The 23,564-nt window shown below is 37.2% G+C and overlaps 1 protein-coding gene across 4 annotated transcripts in view; it reads right to left on the bottom strand.

The window, feature by feature from the left end:
• Positions 1 to 23,564, bottom strand: part of SBF2 (SET binding factor 2) — a 288,684-nt gene that overhangs the window by 103,905 nt on the left and 161,215 nt on the right. For 3 of the 4 annotated variants that reach the window (XM_075425154.1, XM_075425157.1, XM_075425156.1), the window contains exons 7-16: positions 19,879 to 20,011; positions 18,489 to 18,597; positions 17,662 to 17,775; positions 16,745 to 16,822; positions 14,644 to 14,757; positions 13,983 to 14,111; positions 13,137 to 13,235; positions 8,016 to 8,220; positions 5,637 to 5,746; positions 2,881 to 3,030 (exon numbers count right to left, since the gene is read on the bottom strand). In XM_075425154.1, the coding sequence (XP_075281269.1) occupies positions 2,881 to 3,030; positions 5,637 to 5,746; positions 8,016 to 8,220; positions 13,137 to 13,235; positions 13,983 to 14,111; positions 14,644 to 14,757; positions 16,745 to 16,822; positions 17,662 to 17,775; positions 18,489 to 18,597; positions 19,879 to 20,011 (1,241 nt within the window). The remainder of the gene's footprint in view (positions 1 to 2,880; positions 3,031 to 5,636; positions 5,747 to 8,015; positions 8,221 to 13,136; positions 13,236 to 13,982; positions 14,112 to 14,643; positions 14,758 to 16,744; positions 16,823 to 17,661; positions 17,776 to 18,488; positions 18,598 to 19,878; positions 20,012 to 23,564) is intronic. The other variant, XM_075425158.1, reaches the window with a different exon arrangement.

Below are 23,564 nucleotides of genomic sequence, written 5' to 3'. Positions count from 1 at the left end.
TGAAAAAGCAGCTGACCTTTATTTTTATGGGCTCCAGTAAAAAAAGAGAATACATTCTATTGAAAGAAAAAACCTGACACTAAACAACCAGGAAAATCTTGAATAGTAACGGAGGGATCTGCAATAAACTTGCAGAATGCAATCTTCCTGCTTTTGTAATGTGGCCCTGTTCCCAGTAAGACGAAGAATTCAGTACATGCCAACAATACAGTTTCTTGTTCAAATGACACTTTCAGAAATCGCCAACCTGCATCTCTTGAAATAAACATAGTTTGCAACAATTCACATTATCAGTAGCAGAGGTCTGGTGGCTGGGGAGCATCAGATTTCCTATCTGCATGAGTAAGTGAGCCAGCAGAAACTGGTATTTCCCAGGGAAAACCATCAGGCTGGGGCTTGCTGCACACGCATCTCAGCTCAACTCGGTGCGTCTAGTAGAGCACCAGGGCTCTGTCCCACCAATCAACTATGATTGGGGCCTTCCCTTCCTCTCAGCTTTTCCATCAGCTGCTATACGACTCCTGACCACAGCAATATTTTAGTTTGTATCTTACGAAAGCCAATGGGAACATGCAATAAGGTTAACAGAAAAATCTGTGACATTTGGTGGTATAACTGAGATAGTTTCTACCATTCCAATGGTTCGGTGAGGCCTTAAAGCAACACTGCAATCTAACTTTCCACCAAAAATTCCATCATAATTAAGGTGGTACTTCCCTAAAGCTTGAATACATCTCCAGTTAAGACCACATTTCTTAAATTAGACTTCCGTATCTTTTTAACAGACACTGTTCAAATTGCTTGGTCTTATGATCTGCAGCTAACAGAATTCGTGTCTCTACAGCAAAACACTGACTTGCTGAGTCCTGCTGCAGTAAGGACAAACTTCAGGTTACTGATAATGTATTTTTTTCTTGAGGCAATACAGGGAAGCTCCAAAATGCCACAATTTATACATTGTAAATTGTTCTAAATAATATAGTTGAACAAAGTGCACAGACAAATTATAAATCATGCTTTTGTCTTAATAAATAATTTCATACATCACGAAAGCAGATGTACTAAATACTTGCTTCTAACTAGCTGCCCACTGTCAGGAGTTCAGATGTTCTCATACTGGCCAAGCTTACTCCTGAGAAATGGAAATTACTATTTTATATTTTCAAGGAAATGAAAATACTATTGGGGGAAAAAAAGCATATAAACTGTGCCTCCTTACTTGATCTGTCCATTTCCTCTGCATGATTTGAGCTGTATTTGCTAGTTCTATGGAGAAAAAAAAAATCTATTTTAACTTCAGTAAGACTTCAGACATTCAGGTCCTTCTTGGGTCTTCAAACCACTGGGAAGAAAATTAGCATTTTTCTCCTAGAGAAAAAATTTATTTTATTGCTTTATTAAAAGGTGATGTCAGTGTTTCTTTCAGCAGCAGAGGAAACTTCCTCAACTCCCCATTTTCTTCTGCTGTCTATTTTGTTCTAAGATACGGCAAATAAAGGGGATTTGTATTTCATTCCTATCGTCTAAAAACATCTTGATTTTTTATCCCACGAACAATCAAAAAAGTAGAAGCAAAATCTGTGGCACATCTAGACAATCCTGTTTTCTGGTTTGAAAGAAAGTTTCTAACTCTGGAATACACAGCAGGTGCAGTATTCCATTTGTCATGATTTTGGGCAGAGAAAAAAAAAGTACACACTGGTACATGTTGTGTAATTTTAGACAGTCAACTTCAGTTTTCATCTGATAACTGCAGGTAACTGTAGTCCAAAGACGACTGCTCGGGCAAAGCTGAATTTTGTTCCAAACAGCAGAAAAATATCTACTGTGAATAAACAAGAACTACAACAGACAACAAAACTTACATTTGATGGTGACCTGAGGTAGCATTTGGTCAGTCAATGTTAATTTATTTCTATACTCAAGTGAGAGCTGCAGTTAGCACTCACCTTTCTAAAAATATGGGCCAACAAACTGCTGCAAAATAATTTCAACCGTTTTTAGGTTAGAGGAGAGTGGAGTTACAATATCAATGTCTCAATCGAATCCCTAATTTGATACAATAACTTAGACAGGGGCAACAAGAGGCAAATTATAAACAAATGTGACCACATTAAAAATAAAAAAAAATACTACTACATTCTCGGGTATCAGACTGAAAACTCTGATGTCTACAAAATATTTCTGACAATGAATTGCCAACAAGTAAAGCTAAACCAGTACAATTATTCAAATGCAAGTCCAGAGAAGTCATCCACATATTTTACTCTACTCTCACAGTTAGCTGCCACCATATGTTGATGTTTATTCAGCACAAAATTATTTACTTTATCAGTAGAATAACTTAGTAGATGGACTGCAAACACCTTCAGCGAGTCTCTGACAAACTAGAATGTCACCATGGCAAGTAAAACTATCACCATGAACCACGGAAGCAGGAAGTATGCTTTCTTCTTGAAGTATATTCGCACTTGTGATGACAAAGATGACACACTTACACTTTTTTTAACTAAACAGTGGGGGTAATACACATTTTAGGAGTTCAGATTTAAAATCAACCTGGAAAAGCTAACACACATTCATTAAAAAAGTACTTCAAGCTGTTAATACTCACCAAAACTAAATTATATCTAAATTAGTAATAATAGGAACAGTTTTCTTTCTCTTCTTCATATCAGGCAGATCTGTATAGACCTGAGCATTTTGTCCCTTATACACAAAATATCTTAAATCCACTGTCAAGTAGTATCTGCTACATCACTGTAGCACACGATCCTATAATTTAATTATTTTGCTTCTCCATATCACTCTCAACATTTTTTTGCTTATCATAATAACGAAACAAAAACAACCGAAGAACAAAATCTCCACATACTGTACCTGCAAAGCACAGTTCATCATTCGCACAATGTAGTCAAACTGCTGATGGTCGAGTATTGCTCGATTTTGTTTAACATGCAGGCCTAACTCCTGTGTCAGGCAGTGCCGAGCTGCCTTTCCTTTCAGGGCTCTCAGAGCTGCGGGCAGAGTCTGGAAACAAGAAAAACAAAATTTAAGAAAATGAAATTAAATGGCGCTATACATACTTTATTAAGAAACTGCAAGTAACAGGAACGTATAACTTTGGAAATGACTCACTAGCTTGAATATCAACATTTCACACAATGGTTGATTTAGCTTGAGTCATTAAGTATAAAACTCTTCTCGTGTGTTATGGGTTTGCATGGCAAGGTTTTGGTAGCAGAGGGGCTATAGAGGTGGCTTCTGTGAGAAGCTGCTAGAAGCTTCCCGCACCTCTGATAAAGCCAATACCAGCTGGCTCTAAGACGGACCCACCACTGGCCAAAGCCAAGCGAATCAGCAACGGTGGTAGCGCCTCTGTGATAACATATTTAAGAAGGGGAAGAAAAAAACCTGCGGGGAAGCGGCAGTGGAGAGAGAGGAGTGAGACGAAGTGAGAGAAACAACTCTGCAGACACCAAGGTCAGTGAAGGAGGAGGGGGAGGAGGTGCCCGAAATGTCAGAGCAGGGAGCCTTCCCTTGCAACTCCTGCTGAAGACCATGGTGAGGCAGGTTGTTCCCCTGCAGCCCATGGAGGCCCATGGTGGAGCAGATATCCACCTGCAGCCCATGGAATGGACCCCACGCCGGAGCAGGTGGATGCCTGAAGGAGGCTGTGACCCCGTGGGGAGCCCGTGCTGGAGCAGGATCCTGCCAGGAGCTGTGGCCCTGTGGAGAGAGGAGCCCACACTGGAGCAGGTTTGCTGGCAGGGCTTGTGACCCTATGGGGGACCCACACTGGAGCAGCCTGTTCCTGAAGGACTACACCCCGTGGGAAGGACCCATGCTGGGGCGGTTCGTGAAGAGCTGCAGCCCTTGGGAAGGACTCACGTTGGAGAAGATTGTGGAGAACTGTCTCCCGTGGGAGGGACCTCACGCTGGAGCAGGGGCAGAGTGTGAGGAGTCCTCCCCCTGAGGAGGAAGAGTGGCAGAGACAACGTGTGATGAACTGACCATAACCCACACTCCCCGTCCCCCTGTGCCACTCTGCGGGGGGAGGAGGTAGAGAAACGGGAGTGAAGTTGAGCCCATGAAGAAGGTAGGGGTGGGGGGAAGGTGTTTTAAGATCTGGTTTTATATCTCACTATCCTACTCTGATTTGTTTGGTGATGAATTAAACTTTCCTTTTCTCTCCAAGTTGAATCTGTTTTGTCTGTGATGGTAATTGGTGAGTGATCTCTTCCTGTCCTTATCTCGACCCTCGAGTCTTTCATCATATTTCCTCTCCCCTGTCCAGCTGAGGAGGGAGAGTGATAGAGTGGTTTTGGTGGGGACCTGGCATTTATCCAGGCCAAACCAAAACACCATATTTTTTTCAAATGCATTAAACAGCATTTCTCAACTACATCTGTAAATAGAAATGACTGAATACAGAAAGGCATTGAATGGATGTGGTATCAGAAATGGATTATTGTGCATGAAAGCAAGTGCTCTATTCTGTACCAGCCAGGCCGTATCTCAGGTTAGCATATCAAGGCCAACCAGCATGTTTTTTGATAAGCCTTGAATGACAAATGACTTTCAAAGTGGCATACCTCTTACAGCAACAAGGCCACAAGACTGTTATGCAGTTTACCCTAAAACAGTGCCAACAGAATATTTATGCCAATGTTTTAAAGGTGCATCAAGTGCTACATCAGTGACTATCAACTGTGGCCATTTAGATAGATTTAATGGGTGGTAACAGACAAATAGGAAATGGCAGCTTATTGTCTAAGGACAAATTTACCATGCAGATGGACAAAAAACTACTGATATTTTCCAAGTGCCTGTAAATTGAAAGAGGTTAAAACCTACTGTGTTACACATGCATCAGAACTCTTTAAAGAGAGCCACACGTTGTATTAGGAATTTCTATCCTGAGCTGTATAGCCTCAGAGATATACAGGTAATAATTTTCTGAAAAATCAAAACATTTCTTAAAATAATTTCACAGTCATTTTCATATGTAGAATTAGATTTAAGTGTAAGTTTGAGTGATTGTTTTAAAATCAACAATTGAATTCTCTGTGGATAGAATCTACAAAACCTGGCAACTTTTTAAAGTGAAAAAAAAGGATGTCAAGGATAACAACTCACTAGTATATTTGAGTGAAGACAGACATGCCAGATGTTTACATTCACGTCTGAGTTCATCAAATTATTTTCTTCAAAACCATCAAAATACACTGTACCAAAAAATTCGGAAGAGCATTGGTTGACAAACACTGAAACGTCTATGTATGCCTTTTGTTTACATTCCTCCTAATCAATACTGCTAGACCAATATACACACCTTTTTTAAAAAAAATCGCATGGACAATACTATTTATAATAGTAATATAAATTGGTCAACAGGGCTTCAACACACCAATGCAGTATTACAAACGGGTTTTCAAATCCGTTAGCTTCATACTACACAGAGTATCGCATGTAGATGATTAGTTTTCTTGCTTAATTCATTCATTTAAATGGTTAAAATAATCATCAGTATTTGAAACAAGACTTCAAAATGTATTTTGTGGCAAGGTCAGTCTCCATTTGCTCATTAACAGAACAGAAGTTTATTTGGGAAAGCAAAAATTTCATTTTATTACCTTTTCAGTCTCCAAAAATTTGTTCTCAAAAATGAATGAGATGCAGTTTCTAACAACTTCCAGCCTTTGTGCACTGTTGAAAACTGTGCTTCCTTTTTCCACTATGGAAACTAACAAAGAAAAAGAAGAATATATATCCGTGAAATGTCTTCTGCAAGAGCTACAAAGAATACCAGAAAGTTCTTTAAAGAAAATAAAATAAATTAACGTGCCCTCCATTTTGTTTTGTTAAGCAAATACCATTAGTAGGAATATACAGATTGCAACAAAAGACCCTAAATCTTTCATTTTCCTATACTATCTAAAGAGCGTGCTCTGAATTTTAACAAGAGTAATTGATTCTCTTTACAGGCACAAAGAGATTCCAACCTCTAACATACTAACAAAATACCTAAATAAATATAAATTAACAAAATATATATATATATATGCATGCATGTGTGTGTGTCTTCTGCAGTAAACTACTGTATATTTTGTAGCAGCAGATAACTATTCTTTCCTGAAAAATTCACTGGCCATGTCAAGAATTCTGTGACATGGAATAAAACCTGACAAACCTGTTCTCCTACCTCAATTCGAATTTACTGAGATCTATAGATTATTTTCTCAACGCAGTGTTTAGCTCTGAATTTTCAAGAAAATCCAGAATGGAAGAACGAACATTCTCTTTTTCTCTTTTTTATCAACTAAAGAGAATATAAACACAGAATATGCCCTTCTAGCAGATGATAATGAGCTCCTAATATCCAAGTATTTTGACACACAGGACAGCAGGGAGTAAGCCTGTGAAAGCTGTTCCTTGAAAAAAAGAATACAAAACTTTGCCATAAAAGTTAACTTCTTAAGAAAGGAAACCTTCTCTTGCATCGAGTCTTTTAGAGAAAGACAACACAACACAAGCACATACCCTTTGAATTTTCTGTAACAGATTCAATTATATAGTAAACAGCAAAGGTAGGCGAACACATTATTTCCTCTTCTTACATAAACCCAAAGAGAAACAGGGCTGGAAAGGGCCTCAAGCGACCATCTAGTTCATCCTGCTGTCCCTTGACAGGATCAATTCTATTTATGTTATTTCTTATATTTGTCTAATATGTTCCAAAAGTTCTGTGATAACAGACTCCATGGTTTCACAAGCAGTCCATTCAACTGCCTCACAATCCTCATTTTACAAAGCTTTTCCTGACAAATAACTCTAATTTTGTGCTGCAGTTAAATCCATTATTCTTATCACTAGAGATTATTCACTTTCCTTTTTTAAACAGCCTCTTATGTAATTGAAGACTGCTCTATGCATTCCCTCAGTCTTCCATTTTTCAGTCTAAACAACTCCCCATCTTCCTTGTAGGTCACGTTCTCCAGACCACTGGTCATTCATGTTGCTTTCTTCTGGACCCCCTCTAACAGAACCAAAAACAGAGACAGTCTTCCAGTGTCCAAAAATGAATACAAACAGTCCAGCTGAGGTCTTACTGAGTACAGCGAAAGGATTTCTCCATGGAGTTCACTGTCTGTAGTCCTGTTTATACGTCTTACTAAGATGTTTGTCTTTTTTGCAATAGCTTGATATCGTTGGATCATGTTTGCCCCTATGATCATTATAATCCCCAATTATTTTCCAAAGAACTGTTTCCTAGTCAGCTGATCATGCCTATGCGAGTGTAATACCTTATTTGAAGAAAAACAGCAGAGAAGGACAAAACTCAACAGAGACTGGATCTCTAAATTTCCAAGATTGTTTTGAAACCGAATCACATCCTTAAAAAGTTTCACAAGCTCTGCCAGCTTCATGTGTCCTGCAAGTTCACTAAGCATACTTGTTTATACCATCATTCATATTGATGAACATGACTATGACTAAAGGAATTTTTCTGGCGTTAAAATTAAATTGACAGGCCTACAGTGTCTGTATCTGTTCTTTATATTTAAATATAGGTATATTTATTTTGAGATAGATGCTATGTTTGTTCCTTGCCTTCTTCCAGTAACTGACATGTCTTCCACTAATGTCAAAGGGGAAACCCTAACAGTTCACAGCTTGGTTCAGCCAGTCCTGCAAGCAACCTACATGATATTCGTCAGACCTAGATGAGTAGACAATATCTAATCTAACAGTTCAATCAAACTCAGATCAAGCCCTTTTTTGTTGTTAGTAATCATGCCACTCACACTGTGGTTGTCTGACTTCTTAGCAAAGGCTGATGCAAAAGGGCTTCTAAAATGCAAAGGCAAGTCTATGTACTAAAGGTTACCATGATCACTAAAAATACTGTATTAGCATGAAATTTAGAGCGACACATTGCATCCAAGCTATTTATATGTTCAAGCAACGAGACAGGATGACAAACAGTTACGCTGAGGAACAAGTAAACATACCAACAGGGGGACCCGCTGGAACGATGCACTTCTTGTCCCCCCGTCCGGCAGGGGGGACACCCTGACTCCTTGCAAGGCCTTCCTGGAGGAGCTCCTGCACCCGGCACTCGTTGATCCAGGGGAATGGGAGGATGTGAACCCGCAAGTGGGAGCCCTCCGTGGGTCGCGGCACTTTCTGGAATGCTATGTGGGGATTGGGGTTCTCCTGCAGGTCGAATGCAAAAGGTCATACACAAATGTGGTAACGCAGTGTTACCATCTGTCTCATCTGTTTTTTTTGCTGTTCTGTGTATCTGCATACCTGACAGATTAAGAAGCCAAGTATTTAAATGCAGCTGACTAATATCATGTTTCTTGTTCGTATCACCCTTGATTCATTACGTGTAATACTTCCAACTTCGTTAAAGGGTTTTATAAAATTATTTTTATCAACATGCAAAATTAAAAAAGAAAGAGAGCAAAAGAAAATCACTGCTTAACTCAGGTTGATTTTATGATGCCTAATGAATATTTAGGGCTTGAATAGAAATTAATTTGCCAATCAACCTCTTGCTAGAGAGAGGGTTGAAGAATATTAAAACATACGATCTCTTTATCGAGTGCTGAGAAACAGTCTCATTTTGATTGTGACTACAAAGTGAAAGCTCAATTTTGTACCATGTGGTATCAAATTACAGCTGTCCCTCATTAGGGACCAATTTTCTATCTTCTGTATGTCCCATAAAAATATGCCACACAGCCCGCTGTTTACACTAAAAAAAAAAAAAGACAAATGTTAATACTGGTGATCAAAGAGAATAAATGATGGGCCTAAACTACAAAGTAAGTAAAAAGAAGTTGTAGCATCAGATTTTGGAGTGTTCTCAAAAGATAGAAAAGAATTCTATTGTTGCAAAACTATCAGAATTTCCACTGTGATAACAGATATTTGCCTACAATGGTTTTTTACTCTTTCATGGTCTTTGTTTTCTTTTTCTTAAAAAAAAAATGTAGTAAGCAGCACCAAAGAAAGCTTCTTTAGAATTAAAAAAAATTTAATAACAGTTTACAATTGCAGAACACTGACTTATTTGTTTTGCCAAAATAACTGCTGCATCTGCTACTACATAATTATTATATTTGTCTTTATCTCGATATTAGCATGCAATACTGAAGACATTAGCAAAGTATGCCCTGTACCATACAACAGACATGTGACTGTACGTGGGATATTTGAAGACTTGCTCTGTGCAGGTAAGCTCTGTTGGCACTTGTCAATACGAGATGCAGTTTCAGTCCACTATGTGTTCCTATATGTGGACATGCATCTTCTGCCTCTGGTGTTCAGCAACCGGAAAGACCATGTACATCACCAGTCACTAAGTTTCACTCAACTGCTTCCACGTGGGTTTCAGCTTGTTTAAAACACACTTTCCAGAAAGACATTCTGAAGTGAGCAAGATATGAAAATTCACCATTTCTTTTCATTTTCTTCCTCAAATGGTTGATAATCTTTCCTGTTTGTTCAGGTGTTTTTCTGGCTTCAGGTTGCATCTTTTCCAAAATATGCCTGATATCTATGTGTTCCACAAGGATTCTACCACCATTCAAACGATCACATCTCGCGTCTTGAAAAGTGTAATGATCAATCAGATGAAACAGGATATTTTCATCTCTTCATTCATGTACCAGAGCTTATCATTAATCATGTCTGAATTTACTGTTTTCCAATTTGACTCTATGCTGTTACTTGACTGTGTACCACTGCCAAAGAGTGCTACTCAATCAATTAGGTTTCTGTTGTACAAGCACAACTAGCTTGCAATAAAACTTGTAAACAGGAGCTAGCATGATACTTTCATTTAAGGGAGCAAAAGACAACAAGGAGATCAAATGCATCAACTTGAGAAACAGCAGTCAGAACAAACCAGCTACTTAGCCATACAAATTCTCTGCACAGGAAAGTTTAACGAAACAGGCCAAAAATCTAGCTAGCGGGATGAGAGCAGCAGATGCCAGGAGAAGCAAGGCAGAGAATGGGAACACAATCTCAGCAGTAACCAACAGATGACATATAGCAGAAAAAGCCAGAAAGGGAAAATAACTATTCCATGTTCCATTTCATGGAGAAGAGAGATCCAGAGGAAATATAGAGAGCATTACTTTAATCTTGGCCATCACAAACCTAACCCCAGCTGTACATGCTATTAAGAACATAGGTCTAATGTCTTCAACTACTGAAGTAGTATATGTGTCAAAAACTTGTCTAGATTTTCCACTTGTACCAGCTACACTAATACAAACATTATCTCTCCCTAACAAACCTTGTTTCTCATATGTATCTAGACTGTCCCAGGTACAACATGATGACTATTTAAACTGAGGAACAAGATGTCAAAATACATCATGCAGCAAGTTTAAAATCAGGCAGCTCTAGGTGTAACAAAGAAGCAATGTTACTCATCACAGTGCTTTTATCAAAGATAGCTGTATGCATAACTACTAAAAATCTGACTTTTAAATACACTAAGTCCTTGACTTAGTTTAAATACACTAAGTCCTTGACTTAGTGGTAGTGAAGTGGCAGGTCAACCACTGGTATAAATAAATCTCATCATAAGAAAAGACTAAACTATATTAGTTTTGACACTGATTTTAAGAAATAACGTAAATGAAAAATTGCACATATGCATTTTCACTTATGTTTTATAGGCTCTCATTCTAAAAAGGATCTATATCCACTAGAAAACAAATACAAATGTTTGCCATTTCCTTTGGAGTAATTTAGTATCATAATAACAATTATATTGTTTGCAGCAATTTCCCATATTTATGGGATAGTACCACAATAATCACATGCTTATAACACGAAGTTCAACAAGGCCAAGTACAAGGTCCTGCACGTGAGTCGGGACAATCCCAAACACAAGTACAGTCTGGGCGGAGAGTGGCTCAAGAGCAGCCCTGAAGAGAAGGACTTGGGGGTACTGGTGGATGATAAGCTCAGTATGAGCCAGCAAAGTGCGCTTGCAGCCCAGAAAGCAAACCGTATCCTGGGCTTCATCAAGAAAAGTGTGGCCAGCAGGTCGAGGGAGGTGATTCTGCCGCTTTACTCCGCTCTCATGAGACCCCACCTGGAGTACTGCGTCCAGCTCTGGAGCCCTCAGCACAGGAAAGACATGCACGTGTTGGAGCAGGGCCAGAGGAGGGCCATGAAGATGATCCAAGGGCTGGAGTACCTCTCCTACAAGGACAGGCTCAGAGAGTTGGGGCTGTTCAGCCTGGAGAAGAGAAGGCTCTGGGGTGACCTTATAGCAGCCTGCCAGTACCTGAACTGGCCCTACAGGAAGCATGGAGAGGGACTTTTCACAAGGGTGTGTAGTGATAGGACAAGGGGGAATGGCTGTAAACTAAAAGAGAGCAGATTTAGATTAGATATTAGGAAGAAATTCTTCACCATGAGGGTGGTGAAACACTGGAACAGGTTACCCAGAGAAGCTGTGGATGCCTCCTCCCTGGAAGTGTTCAAGGCCAGGTTGGATGGAGCTCTGAGCAACCTGGTCTAGTGGAATATGTCCCTGCTCATGGCAAGGGGGCTGGAACCAGATGATCTTTAAGGTCCCTTCCAACCCTTACCGTTCTATGATTCTATGATTACAGCCCTAGCTCTCTGGGAAATTAAAACTTTTAAAACATTGATTTTAAAGAAATACTCCTTATTTTTTTCTGATGTATCTTCTCCAAATTGCAATTCACTCATCTCTGCCATTCGACAAAAAAGAACCAAACTAGTTTACTTTAATATTGCCCATTGACTTTCTAATGACACTAAAAGTCCTGAATGTTGAAGAACTGTCAACTAATATACATTCTGACAGTGTTTACCTCATAGAAGGACCTGAATTTGGAAAATGTATTTTGCTATATACAGCACCACTATTAAATTCGTAGCAGAGAATTTAACAATTATTCAGAAGTTTTTGTTTCCAATGACTTAATTTTAGTTCGTAATAGAAGATGATTACATCAGTACTTATCATTAAGAGACTGCTATGGGATGAGGAGGTATACCATGGAATAAATAATAATTTATTACAGATGAAATCTCATGGATGAAATGAATTTATGTAACAAAAATTCTGATGCCTGACGTTTCTCTTCTTTTTCCACAAGACACATCCTCTTATCGTAAGTCTGAAATGTCAGTGTACGGATATCAATGTTAAGATACTCAGTAAGTATGCTATACCACATACGGACAACAGACAACATTTTATACACATTTTAAAATGTAAAATTATTTTAGTCCACAAAGATGTATTTTCTCTCTCTTCTAATGTCTTCTGTCAACATTGCAGATTAAAATGTGTATCAATTTTTTCCTTCAAAAAAAGTATAATAGTTATTTGGCAATTTCAGAGAAAAAGAGCTGGAGTGAGTGATTGAGTGAATGAGTGTGTCTGAGGACAGACACACAAATTCTGCAGCGAAGGACAATATTAAAACCAGATAAAACTCATTTCACACACCCTACTATTCACACATTGCATTTACCTGAAATACATAGACGTATTTTTCCATCTAAAATCTACTGACTCAAAAGACTGCTGAATGTACTGGCTGTAAAGTGTTTAAAGGCAATTCATCTTAGAAAAGACACACACACATAGCCAACCCCCCCAGCTCCCAAATGCCCCAGAACCTAGCAGTACTTAGTATATCTTGTGATTTTTTCATAAAAGTGTAGATGTAAATCACAGTCTTGGGGAGTGGGATGTAGAAAAATAAAGGGTATAAAGGTGTTAACTGATCATGTAATAGACATTGCTCTGTGGAGTCTGAACAACAACAGGAAGTGCAAGCGCGAGGGAGATTCACAAGACTGTGAATACACACTAAGGATCATCAGTAGCAGTGGCTACACATAAATCAGTATTACCATTAATAAATCAAAATTAATATATTGAACTTCCTTCACATGTACAAAATTGGTGACATTTAAATTCTGAAGTCTTTTGTCATAATGCAGATGACTATCACAAGCAGCCATTTCTATTTTCAGATACCGGATCAATCTCAGAAATAAGAATTTTCAATGTTACTATCTCCACTCTAGAAGTGCAGCAGGTATAGCAAACTTACATTTTTGAAGAGCTGTTCTGCAAGTTCTCTAACATGCTTTATCATTTTTGGTGGATTACCTTCCTCAGCTTTAATTCTTTCGACTTCAAAGGCTACCAACTTACAAACAAACAAGAATAAAAATGTTGATAATTCAACCAAAAATAATTTCTTTCCTATTTAAGTTATGAAATGTTAATCTTAAATTGAAATTGAGCAAAGAAAACTGAACACGGAAAAATGTGCAATATCACATTGCTCTGGAACTTGAGACATTTTCACTTTCTTATAGAGCTTCCATTACCAGATTTTATAATCCTACCTAACACAAGTCCTACATACCTAAACCATTCCTTTAACATTTCTAATACCACAGCCCATATTTCTCATATATACTACTACTATGCACAATTAATACCAAAGTCTGTTTGTGCTCTACATTCAAATAAATGCCAGCACAGTAAATGTAATTACTTTTTAAAAGAAAAAATGTTTGCCACAGTTTATATTGTTGAGTATGTAATTTTATATTTCTCAATTACTTTTTCAAAGTTTCTAAGAATATAATTAAATTACTCAAAATAATTCTGTACTAGCACATCTGATGCATTATGAAGTTCCAAACCCGACAACAGTTACAGCATTATCATAATTTATACAACCGTTTAACTTCATACACATGAGCAGGGCATAATATTACGGAAGTAAGCTAGAAATGTATGCTTAGTAGAAAATGAGAATTGAGAAGTTTATACTAAACTTTATATAATAAACAGTGAGGATTCAGAAGCATTCCAACAGTTTTTCACATGCTGAAATATCATAGGCACATTTTCATTTACTTGTGAATATAGAAACAGTTTTCACCTCATCAAAAAGATCACAGGCTCTGAAAGGAGGACCCCTCTCTGACACAAAACCAGCAAATGCCATTCCATTGAGAACTTTGGTTAGAAAGTCATTCTCACTTAAGCCTCGCTGCCCCAAGAAGGCTGCCTGCAAAAAAGACAGAAAAAAAATACATGTATTTTATCAGTATCAAAACTACAACCGACTATTTACATACTAGTAGCTAGACATTTTCACCAGCTTATACTAATGTGCGTTACTTTCTAATTAGATCTTTTACATTATCTGGTATGTTTTTACACCTAAATTCAGAAGCAACATAACAGGAAGTCTGATCCACACATTACAAAAATCTCACAAGTAATAAATAGAAAACTAGTACTTTAAAGTATTGTCTTCTAATTACATACACATGTTTTCTAAATTCCTTAATGATTCCTCAAATGTTTCTTTGTATTAAATTTTAATGTTAAATTTGTTTCACATTTCACTGCAGTCCCTGTGATTAGTTCCACTAAAAAAGACTGATATAGTGCTATGTCAAACTGATAGGCTTATGACATACAGATTTTTTTTTTTTACTTTTTTTAAACTTTAACACTTGTTCAAAAGCAAGCTCATGGGAACAATGTGACACAAATGAATATTGACTAAATACAGACAACTGCTATTCTTTTACCTTATGGAAATGAATTACTGGTTCAGCATGAATTCTGATCAGCTGAAGACATGACCGGTATCCTTGGAAAAGTTGTGCAAATAGCCTAAGGAAGATTGCGCGCACTTCTTTATCCTGTAAGCAGTAATTGAATATGCTGTCAAAACATTTTTGTGTTCTAGACTTTTCCACACTTCATATAAAGCTATCTGAGAAACGCCCACAAATTCCTCAAATGATGCAGTAGTGTAGCACACGAAGTGGAGATACTTGTACACACATGAAGTTATCTTATATGAGGCTACAGCTTCCCTGGCCTGTCCTCAGATGGCAACAATAGATTTAGTACATCTTCACCCCTTTACTCCTACTGTTCTTTCCTATGCCTGCACAATACCCTCTGGGCAACGCAAGTGTAACTGTTGGGGTGGTCACGTGGTGGACCACATGAAGGAACTGCCATGAGAGAAAACCAATGCTAAATAAAGGAAGGTGTATTTTAGACTGGATTTATTCCCCAAAACAAGTGTAGCTCTGCAACACTACACAAGCAGTGTCATTGGAGTGGACGGGGTGGCAGGGAACCACAGGCGCCTAAGCTGGCATTGCTGCTGCTGGGGGAACCAGGCTCAGAGCATCACAGGCATCATCCCAGCCAGCCGCTGTGGCTTTGCCAGCTGAGGAGACTGCTTTCAGTTTGCTCAGCTACTTGTCCAGGACTCTTCCAACTCATGTCTTAACTTGCCAATCTGCTGCAGGCAAAATAAGCCAGGGTTAGTTTTAAAAGTTTAAAATAGCAGATCTTTAAAGTCCTGGTTTATTTTGATTTAAATGAGTAAGGGAGAGCTTACATAAACATCTACGGGTAATGGAAATGATGTGAATAGTTGAGGGCAGACTTGGGGCAGTGACATCTTCAGCAGGTCCAGATGCAGCTGAAGACAAGCAAATACAAGCTAAATAAGCTAAAGCTTGCAATGATTTTTTAAAGAAATAAGTTTAGGTATATACAAGATTCTATGAAGCTGCCCTATTGGAATATTTTTCCAGACGTCTGTTAATTCTTCTCCAGAACATAATCGGTGTTATTCTAGTTTTAATTTAATTCTGTAAGGGTTCACTTTATAGAGGGAGATTCTCATTTTCTTTGTGACTAGGTTGTTCTCTAGGATTTTAACAGGTTGATTTATACCCTGACTTTTTGGACTACTTGAAAACATGGTCATTTCTTTCAGATTTAACAAAATTCTTATTTTGATACAAAGCTATATTAATTTGTAACTTCACCATTCAAAGTGAGATCTTAGCTGAATTTGGCCATTAGTTTAAATCAAATCTGTGTCACATTATCTGTCTTCAGCAATTTAAAAAAAAAGTTAAAGCAAGAAATAAGAGCAACAAATATATTCTAGCACTTCAGAGTTTTGTGGTTTTGAATACACCTACACAAAAAAACCCAAGGTGTGTTCTTCAACCAAATTGGCTTTTGGATTTTAGTTTGGACTGCCAACTCCAGTTCAATTCTAGACTCTTCTACAAGCTAAAACCAGCAGCTTTACCAAGTTGTTGTCATGGCTTCACAACCACTTTTAATCTAAGTTAACTAGATTTTAGTAGAAAACTATCATTATCATTATTGTAAAACCAGTGACTTATGTTTTGCTGACACAACTTTACTCATATTCACTCTAAAAATCTCGATCTTGAATGACATTTTTAATGTTTCTGAACCTTTTTTTTTTTTTTTTGGGGGGGGGTGTCCATAGGAAACCTGAATTTTAACATTTACACAAACACAAAAAGACCAGTTCGTTCGCTCATGTAAAATTCTGCAGTTTTACTAGTGTACAAAACAGAAGAGGCACAGATTTAACACAACAGACAGCAATATTAGAAGAAAATAAGGTGCTTCCGTACTAATATAAATACGATTGCAAAACTTCTAACCCATTAGAATGCTATTAGAGGGCAAAATGCAAAGTCTAATGGATTTCTTCGCTCCACCAAAAATTACTGTAAGGAATATGGATATGGAAAACACAAAGTAGAAATTCTTGAAAGTTAGTCTAAAATTTCAATAGTTTTCTACTTTAGAAAGTCAGACATAACACAGAAATCTTACCAGCATTTTTGAGTGTGACAGAGCTGTTCGTGGGGGAGGGAATGCATAATCTGCTGTTTCCAAATCAGGATGCAAAACCTAGAGAATTTTTTAAACAATTCTTTTTCCTCATTGTGCTGAGGAAAGGATAAATTACTTTTTTTCTTCTTCTCAAATTAGTATTTCACTGATAGTAAGCACCTCAAATAACAGATTGAGTTAAATTATGAAGACTATATGTAAATAAAGATGGGATTAATTTCTCAGCTTCAGGTTTCTATAAACGAGCTAGTTATCAAAAACTCCTATTACAGTCAATGAAGCTAGTCAATACAGTTAGGGATTTTAGAGTTGATTCATCTGAAACAGATTAGCAGACAGAAAATTCTTCTCTTTAAGATAAGAAGATTTGTTCAGAAGACTCCAAATAAGGTGATTTCTCACTTATGACAATGATAGCAAAAAGACAAACTGAAGTACATTTTTTGGCGATTCCCTAATGTAGAATCAATCATTCTTGAATATCAATATAGAGGCATCATACAAATAAACTTTAAGACTAATTGGTCTTTAATTTGTTAAACTTCAACACAACGTACAGTGAAATGAATTTATAAAAACAGAGAAGAAGCTAAACTGAACAGTAACAATGCTGCTCAAATATTGAGGTTGATCTCTTATTAAAAAATCCTTATTAGGAAGGAAAAATCACTACCTACCTCTTGGATAGTGAAAAAACATTTTAGTAGTAAATTACTGATGATATTAACTCTAACTTCAGATAATAAATTCTTCTAAAGACAGCAATGTTGGCACGAATCATAGTTTAAAATCTCACATTTCCAGTGCGTTTGAAGGCCATTTAACACTGAAAATTCATTTTTCATTCTTTAAAAATAAGTGAGAGGGTGGAAAATGGGATTTGTATCGAAACATACTAGAGAAAGCGCCATTTGAGTCTGATGTAGCAGTGGTTCTGGCAGCTGAGAAAGATTAATACATTCAGGAATTTTAATTGTGCCTCCATCCAGGTCTGCTATGATTACATCTAACTATAAGGGACAAACAAAGAACATTATTGGTAGCACATACTGTGAGCATAGTTTAAAAACACAACAGTTCAAATTTCATCATCTGCACATAAGTTAAAATAAACAAATTCAAACACTGCTAACTTTAATGTATAGAATGCTTTTGATAAAGGAAAACTCCAAATACTTCACATAACTGAATCTAGCCATGAAAAATGAATGTAAACCAAAGAAAGCAGAATCAGGTCAAACTTTCTGGATGTTCCACATCTGTGTTCAGTGATTTGAGATATCTAATAGGCTGTGTGCAAAAGGAGACAGTGAGGACAATATAAGTAAAATTACATGTTTCTAGACACCTTTGTAACCTCAGTTCAGTTTCTCCAAGCACTTGCTTAAGAAGTAAGGATAAAATAATTGAGGATACATTTGAAAAAAGTGAATTGTTCGAACTCATGACAAATACACCACAAAGCTGGAAACAGATCCATTCTTTCCCTTCCTGCACTAGAATCAAATAATTTCACTGGCCTTCTTCATAGTCTTAATGTATTTAGAAAAGAATTGATGCTACTTCTCTTTTCTCCTCCTGATAGTCTTGCCTTGCTTTCTACAATAATATTTTAAACGTATATGAATTGATGATATAAACATCTCTGAAGCACAGAAAAGCTCTGCAACTAAACATCATAGATGACATTGTGACTATGAATATGCTGGGTAAACATACTTACAAGCTCATGAATGTCATTTCGTAAGACAGAATGTACACCAATTATGAAAGGTGTTGGTGAGCTGAGAACTTCCAATAGCTGTGCAGGAAGAATTGGAATATAGGGATAACTGTGAAAAGAATAAATAAAATAAAGCTTTTGACCATCCTTTCACACAGGGCATTTTTTTCCTTTAAAAACCCTTCTTGTTGCATATGAAATTTACTATAAATACGTGTACCTTAAAAATACAAAAGATGAAAGTATTAACTCAGCACTTCTTTATAAAGTGCCATGCTGTTAAAAGAACATGTCATGTAAACTCCAGTTATTATTATACTATAGCATCTACAATTTATTGTAAACAAGAGTATTTTGCAAAATAAGAGAAGCTTATTTATATTTGTAACATTTATGTTATATGGACATTGTATTTGTCCACAGCTTTTAGGTAACTAGGGCACTAACATTATAGATAATACCTTCATTTTAAAAATATAGCTAGATTTTGGCCAGACACTTTCCATTTTTTCTTCTTATTCTATACAGAAATGAAGGCCATCTCTGAAATATTTTAAATAAAAGCATGCTATTAAAATACAAGCATCTTTTGAAACAGATGAGTCAGAATTAGATGTTGTCTTCCTAAAAAAAACCAAATAGCTTGTATTACGTTTCCATTTCAAAATGCTGGATTCAGATTTAGCTTTTCAGAGAGGATCAATTTGTTCATTTAAATTCATTCTCTGGTGGACAGTTGTCAGTGACTTAAAAATGTGATACAAGCTACTGTAGCTGTTATCTTAGAACCACAGAAACTTTCGGGTTGTAAAGGGCCTCAGGAGACCATCTGGTCCAACCAGCTGCTCAAAGCAGGGTCAAGTCTGAATCCAGATCAAGTTGCCCTGGTCTCTGTCCAGCTGGGTTCTGAAAATCTACAGGGACAGAAGTTCCATAGGCTCTCTCTTCCACTGCTTAGTTATCCTCACAATAAAACATGTTTTCCCTGCATACAGTCTGAAACCTCCTTCTCCCCTTTTTCAGCTTATGACCCCAATCTCTTGTTCTCCTGCCATGCACCTCCTCTTACTGGCAGGCTGTTCTTATCTCTCCCCCATACCTTTTCTGCGCATTTACTCATGGATCATCACTGTCAAGTTTTAGCCTTCAGTTGATGTTGTGAGTCGGGTTTCTATTGTATTTGTAGTTAAGATGTTTCTCCTTTAATTGTTTCCACTGTCATGACGCAATCAGATTTTTGTTAATGATGTGTATAGACTAGGTATTGTATATACAATCATGAAAACCTGTGCTTATTTGAACAAACAAAGCACAACTCCTTTTGTTAAGGACAATGTAATGTAAGTTATAAAACCAGTCAAAGAGTTCATAGAATCAAAACTCAACTCACCTGTATTTGAGGGGAAACATCAAAGACTCCAGAGCCCTACAGGCATCGCTGAGCCTCTGAAAACTTGCTGAGTGAAAGAGAACCTTATTTTCTGTAAGTACAGCACAGAATAAGCTGAGTACATTTTGAATACCTTAAAAAACAAAAGAAAACAAAACCCCACTGTAACAATGTGCCAAAAGAAGAATCAAAATTACATTAAAATGTACCACTTTCTGGAGGATTTTTCAAAAAGCATGTGATAAATGCATAAATTGCCAAACCCCACATTTTTCTACCTCTATTTAACTAGTGCAGCTTCCTTTCTATTTTTCTGGTTGCTAAAATACTACCTGAATGTATTTCTACATTTCAAATATATTGTATTATATTTCCCTTTCAATACCACTTTCAGGGTCCAACAAGACTAAGTGCCAGGTCCTGCACTTGGGTCACAACAACCCCATGCAACGCTACAGGCTTTGGGGAAGAGGGGCCGGAGAGCTGCAAGGCAGAAAAACACCTTGGGGTGTTGGTTGACAGCGGGCTGAACATGAACCAGCAGCGTGCCCAGGTGGCCAAGAAGGCCAACGGCATCCTGGCTTGTATCAGGAATAGTGTGGCCAGCAGGAGTAGGGAAGTGATCGTGCCCCTGTACTCGGCACTGGTGAGGCCACACCTCAAATATTGTGTTCACTTTTGGGCCCCTCACTACAAGAAAGACATTGAGATGCTGGAGCCTGTCCAGAGAAGAGCATCGAGGTTGGTGAGGGGTCTAGAGAACAAGCCTGATGAGGAGTGGCTGAGGGAGCTAGGGCTGCTTAGTTTGGAGCAGAGGAGGCTGAGGGGGGACGTTATTGCTCTCTACAACTACCTGAAAGGAGGTTGTAGTGACGTAGGTGTTGGTCTCTTCTCCCAACTAACTAGCAATAGGATGAGAGGCAATGGCCTCAAGTTGCATCAGGGGAGGTTTAGATTAGATATTAGGAAAAATTTCTTTACCGAAAGAGTGGTCAGACATTGGAATAGGCTGCCCAGGGAGGTGACTGAGTCACCATCCCTGGAGGTGTTCAAAAAACGTATAGATATGGCACTTCAGGACATGGTTTAGTAGGCATGGTGGTGTTGGGTTGACAGTTGGACTTGATGATCTTAGAGGTCTTTTCCAACCTTAAAGATTCTATGAAGGATTTCCTCTTCTCAGCACAAATCCCAACAGTGCTTAATAGTGATTTAAAACAGTATTATGTGTATCTCCTGCATAGCCTTCTGTGGATCTAGAATTCAATTCTGACCACTGATCCAGGCTTAACTTTTAAACCATTATGTATCTCCGGGGGGGTAATCACACTGCTAAGCTCTAAAGAAAATTACAAAGACTTCCTAGTAAATCATTCATACTTTATTCATGGAGAGCATTCTAGGAGTCACCAGGGTTAAAAAGGGCAGTAAGACCATATATGTCATTAGAAAGATATGCTGAAGAAGAGCTGACTGTTTAAACAAGCCCCACAAGATTTAGGGCAAGACTCATGAATCAGATGGGGATTTTTTGGGTGTTTTTTTTTTTTTGTAAGACAATATAATTTACCTAGGACACAAAACCATGTGCTTTCACGGAAAACCAAAAATACATTTCCTTTTAAACAAAGTCCCATCCTGAGAAGCAGACATGTCTGAGATATGAAAGATATGCTGAAATTTATGAAATTTCCTGAAACATGCTGGAATGTATGATGTTTCCCTGAGGACACAGCTTTTGTTATTAGTAAGACAGTCTGTGTTACCTTTACAAAGCTATTGTTTATCTCACAATAATCTTCCTAGTAAGAAGTGTGACTACGGACAGCCACTATAGGCATATGATAATTAACACTTTGTTTTGCTTAAGTAATTTTTATTCCAATTTTTTTTTTCTATGACATTTTACGAAAATTTGCTTTGCTGGAGTGGAGCTTGGTTCATAAATATAAAGGGAAAAGTATTCAGAGAGGGTTGTTGAGAAAAAGATTTAATTCTCAGGATGAACAAGTCAAACAGTAATGTAATAGCTTGTGCTTCTAAATTCCATTCTCCAAGAATCCTAAGGACAGACTCATAAAATCAAAGGCAGAGATCTGAGAAGACTCAAGGACAGAAGGCTTTGTTATAACACTGAGTGAGTTACTATTGCAAATATTTCCTATTTATGCCACTGGCATAATTACCATTGTGCTAGCATAAGACAACTGCTTTGCAACACACAATGTAAGGATAGTGTTAAAGAAAAAAAAATCCAACTAGTTTCCTCATGTGAATGAAAAAGCACTCACCAGTGAATGGTTAGAAGCTAAACTGAAATAGTGTCCTTTCTTGTGTATGTATGTACGCGCGTATGTATATATTTGAACACAAAGTTAGAAACTGCTGTTTTTTTAAGAAAAAATCTTTGCAAGATATTAAAAACTTGAACTGCCCTTTTTGTGCAAAACTGCCCTTGTTCCTTTCCCAGAAGATTTTAAAAGAGTGTTTTTGAGTATACTTTTGGTTTTAAACTAAGTTTTTGTTTTCAAGCTAAGTGGGCTTTTTACACCATTTCATTCCACACCAAATATCTTATTAAGACATTTAGGAATGTATTTTTTTTTTAAACATCTGCCACTTTTTTCCTATAATCAGATGAAAAAATTCTCAAACAATCCTCTATAAACCTGTAATGTTCTCGCAGGTATTACTGAGGAAAAAAATACCTAAAAAACTCACAAATATGCAGAACATTTGGTACAACTAAATTCTCTGAAAAAAACAACCTACTGTGATCAAAATATCTGTAACTAAAAAATCTCGAAAGAGATTGTTTTCCATTCTACTCATCTTAAAACTGCAACCTAGGCTGAGAGGTAACAGTTCTAAAATATTTTCTGGATGTTACTGAATTTAGACTGTGTTTTACAAAGAATTAAAACATTCCTTTACTGAAAGAATTACATTGAAATCAGGCTGTGTAAAAAAATCACCATTTTTTTTCTAGCTATATGATATTACCTTGCTGTGGATTATCACGACTCCAGTCTAGAAGGAATATGTTAATTCTATTACCTTATCCAGTTTCAGCATTTTTCACTTGAAATCTCTCCTGAATATGGGCTTCCTCATCAGATATCAAAAAAATACAGAATTCTCAATAGTACATTATAACTGACCACTTAAAAATGCAAAAAATTTTACTAACAAAATATATGAATGACGTGGAAATCCAGATTTTGCTTCTGTATTAGGAGGACACCTGCAAGTACTTCATAGTATTTGAACACCGGCCTTCTAAAAAGATGTGCATAAACCATTCTGACTTTCTAGTGGTGATACCCGTCTATGAAGCCAAAACAAAATATTATGGTTACACTGATTTTTTTTTTTGTTCTGTTAAAAAAAATGAGAACACATTGGCTATAAAGCATGAGATGACACAGTCTCCTAGGGACCACTAAAATGATACACTGCTGTATAGTTAATATAGGTAATCTTCATGCTCATATATAGCTTTAACCTGTACATCTGACTTTTATCCTTACCACTGTAAGAAATTGATTTTGGTAAGTGTCTCCAATTTACAGAAAATTTTGGATGTCTAGTCAGTGTAATTTTTTTTTCCTTGACAGTTTCTTTTAAGAACACAAGTTCATGTACACTATGTTAGAAGACAGGCCAAAACTCAGCACTGAAGTTCA

The sequence above is a fragment of the Opisthocomus hoazin genome, chromosome 7 (assembly GCF_030867145.1).
Source record: "Opisthocomus hoazin isolate bOpiHoa1 chromosome 7, bOpiHoa1.hap1, whole genome shotgun sequence".
Taxonomy (NCBI): domain Eukaryota; kingdom Metazoa; phylum Chordata; class Aves; order Opisthocomiformes; family Opisthocomidae; genus Opisthocomus; species Opisthocomus hoazin.
Note: the sequence above shows the minus strand (reverse complement) of the source record. Positions and strands in the feature narration are given on the sequence as shown.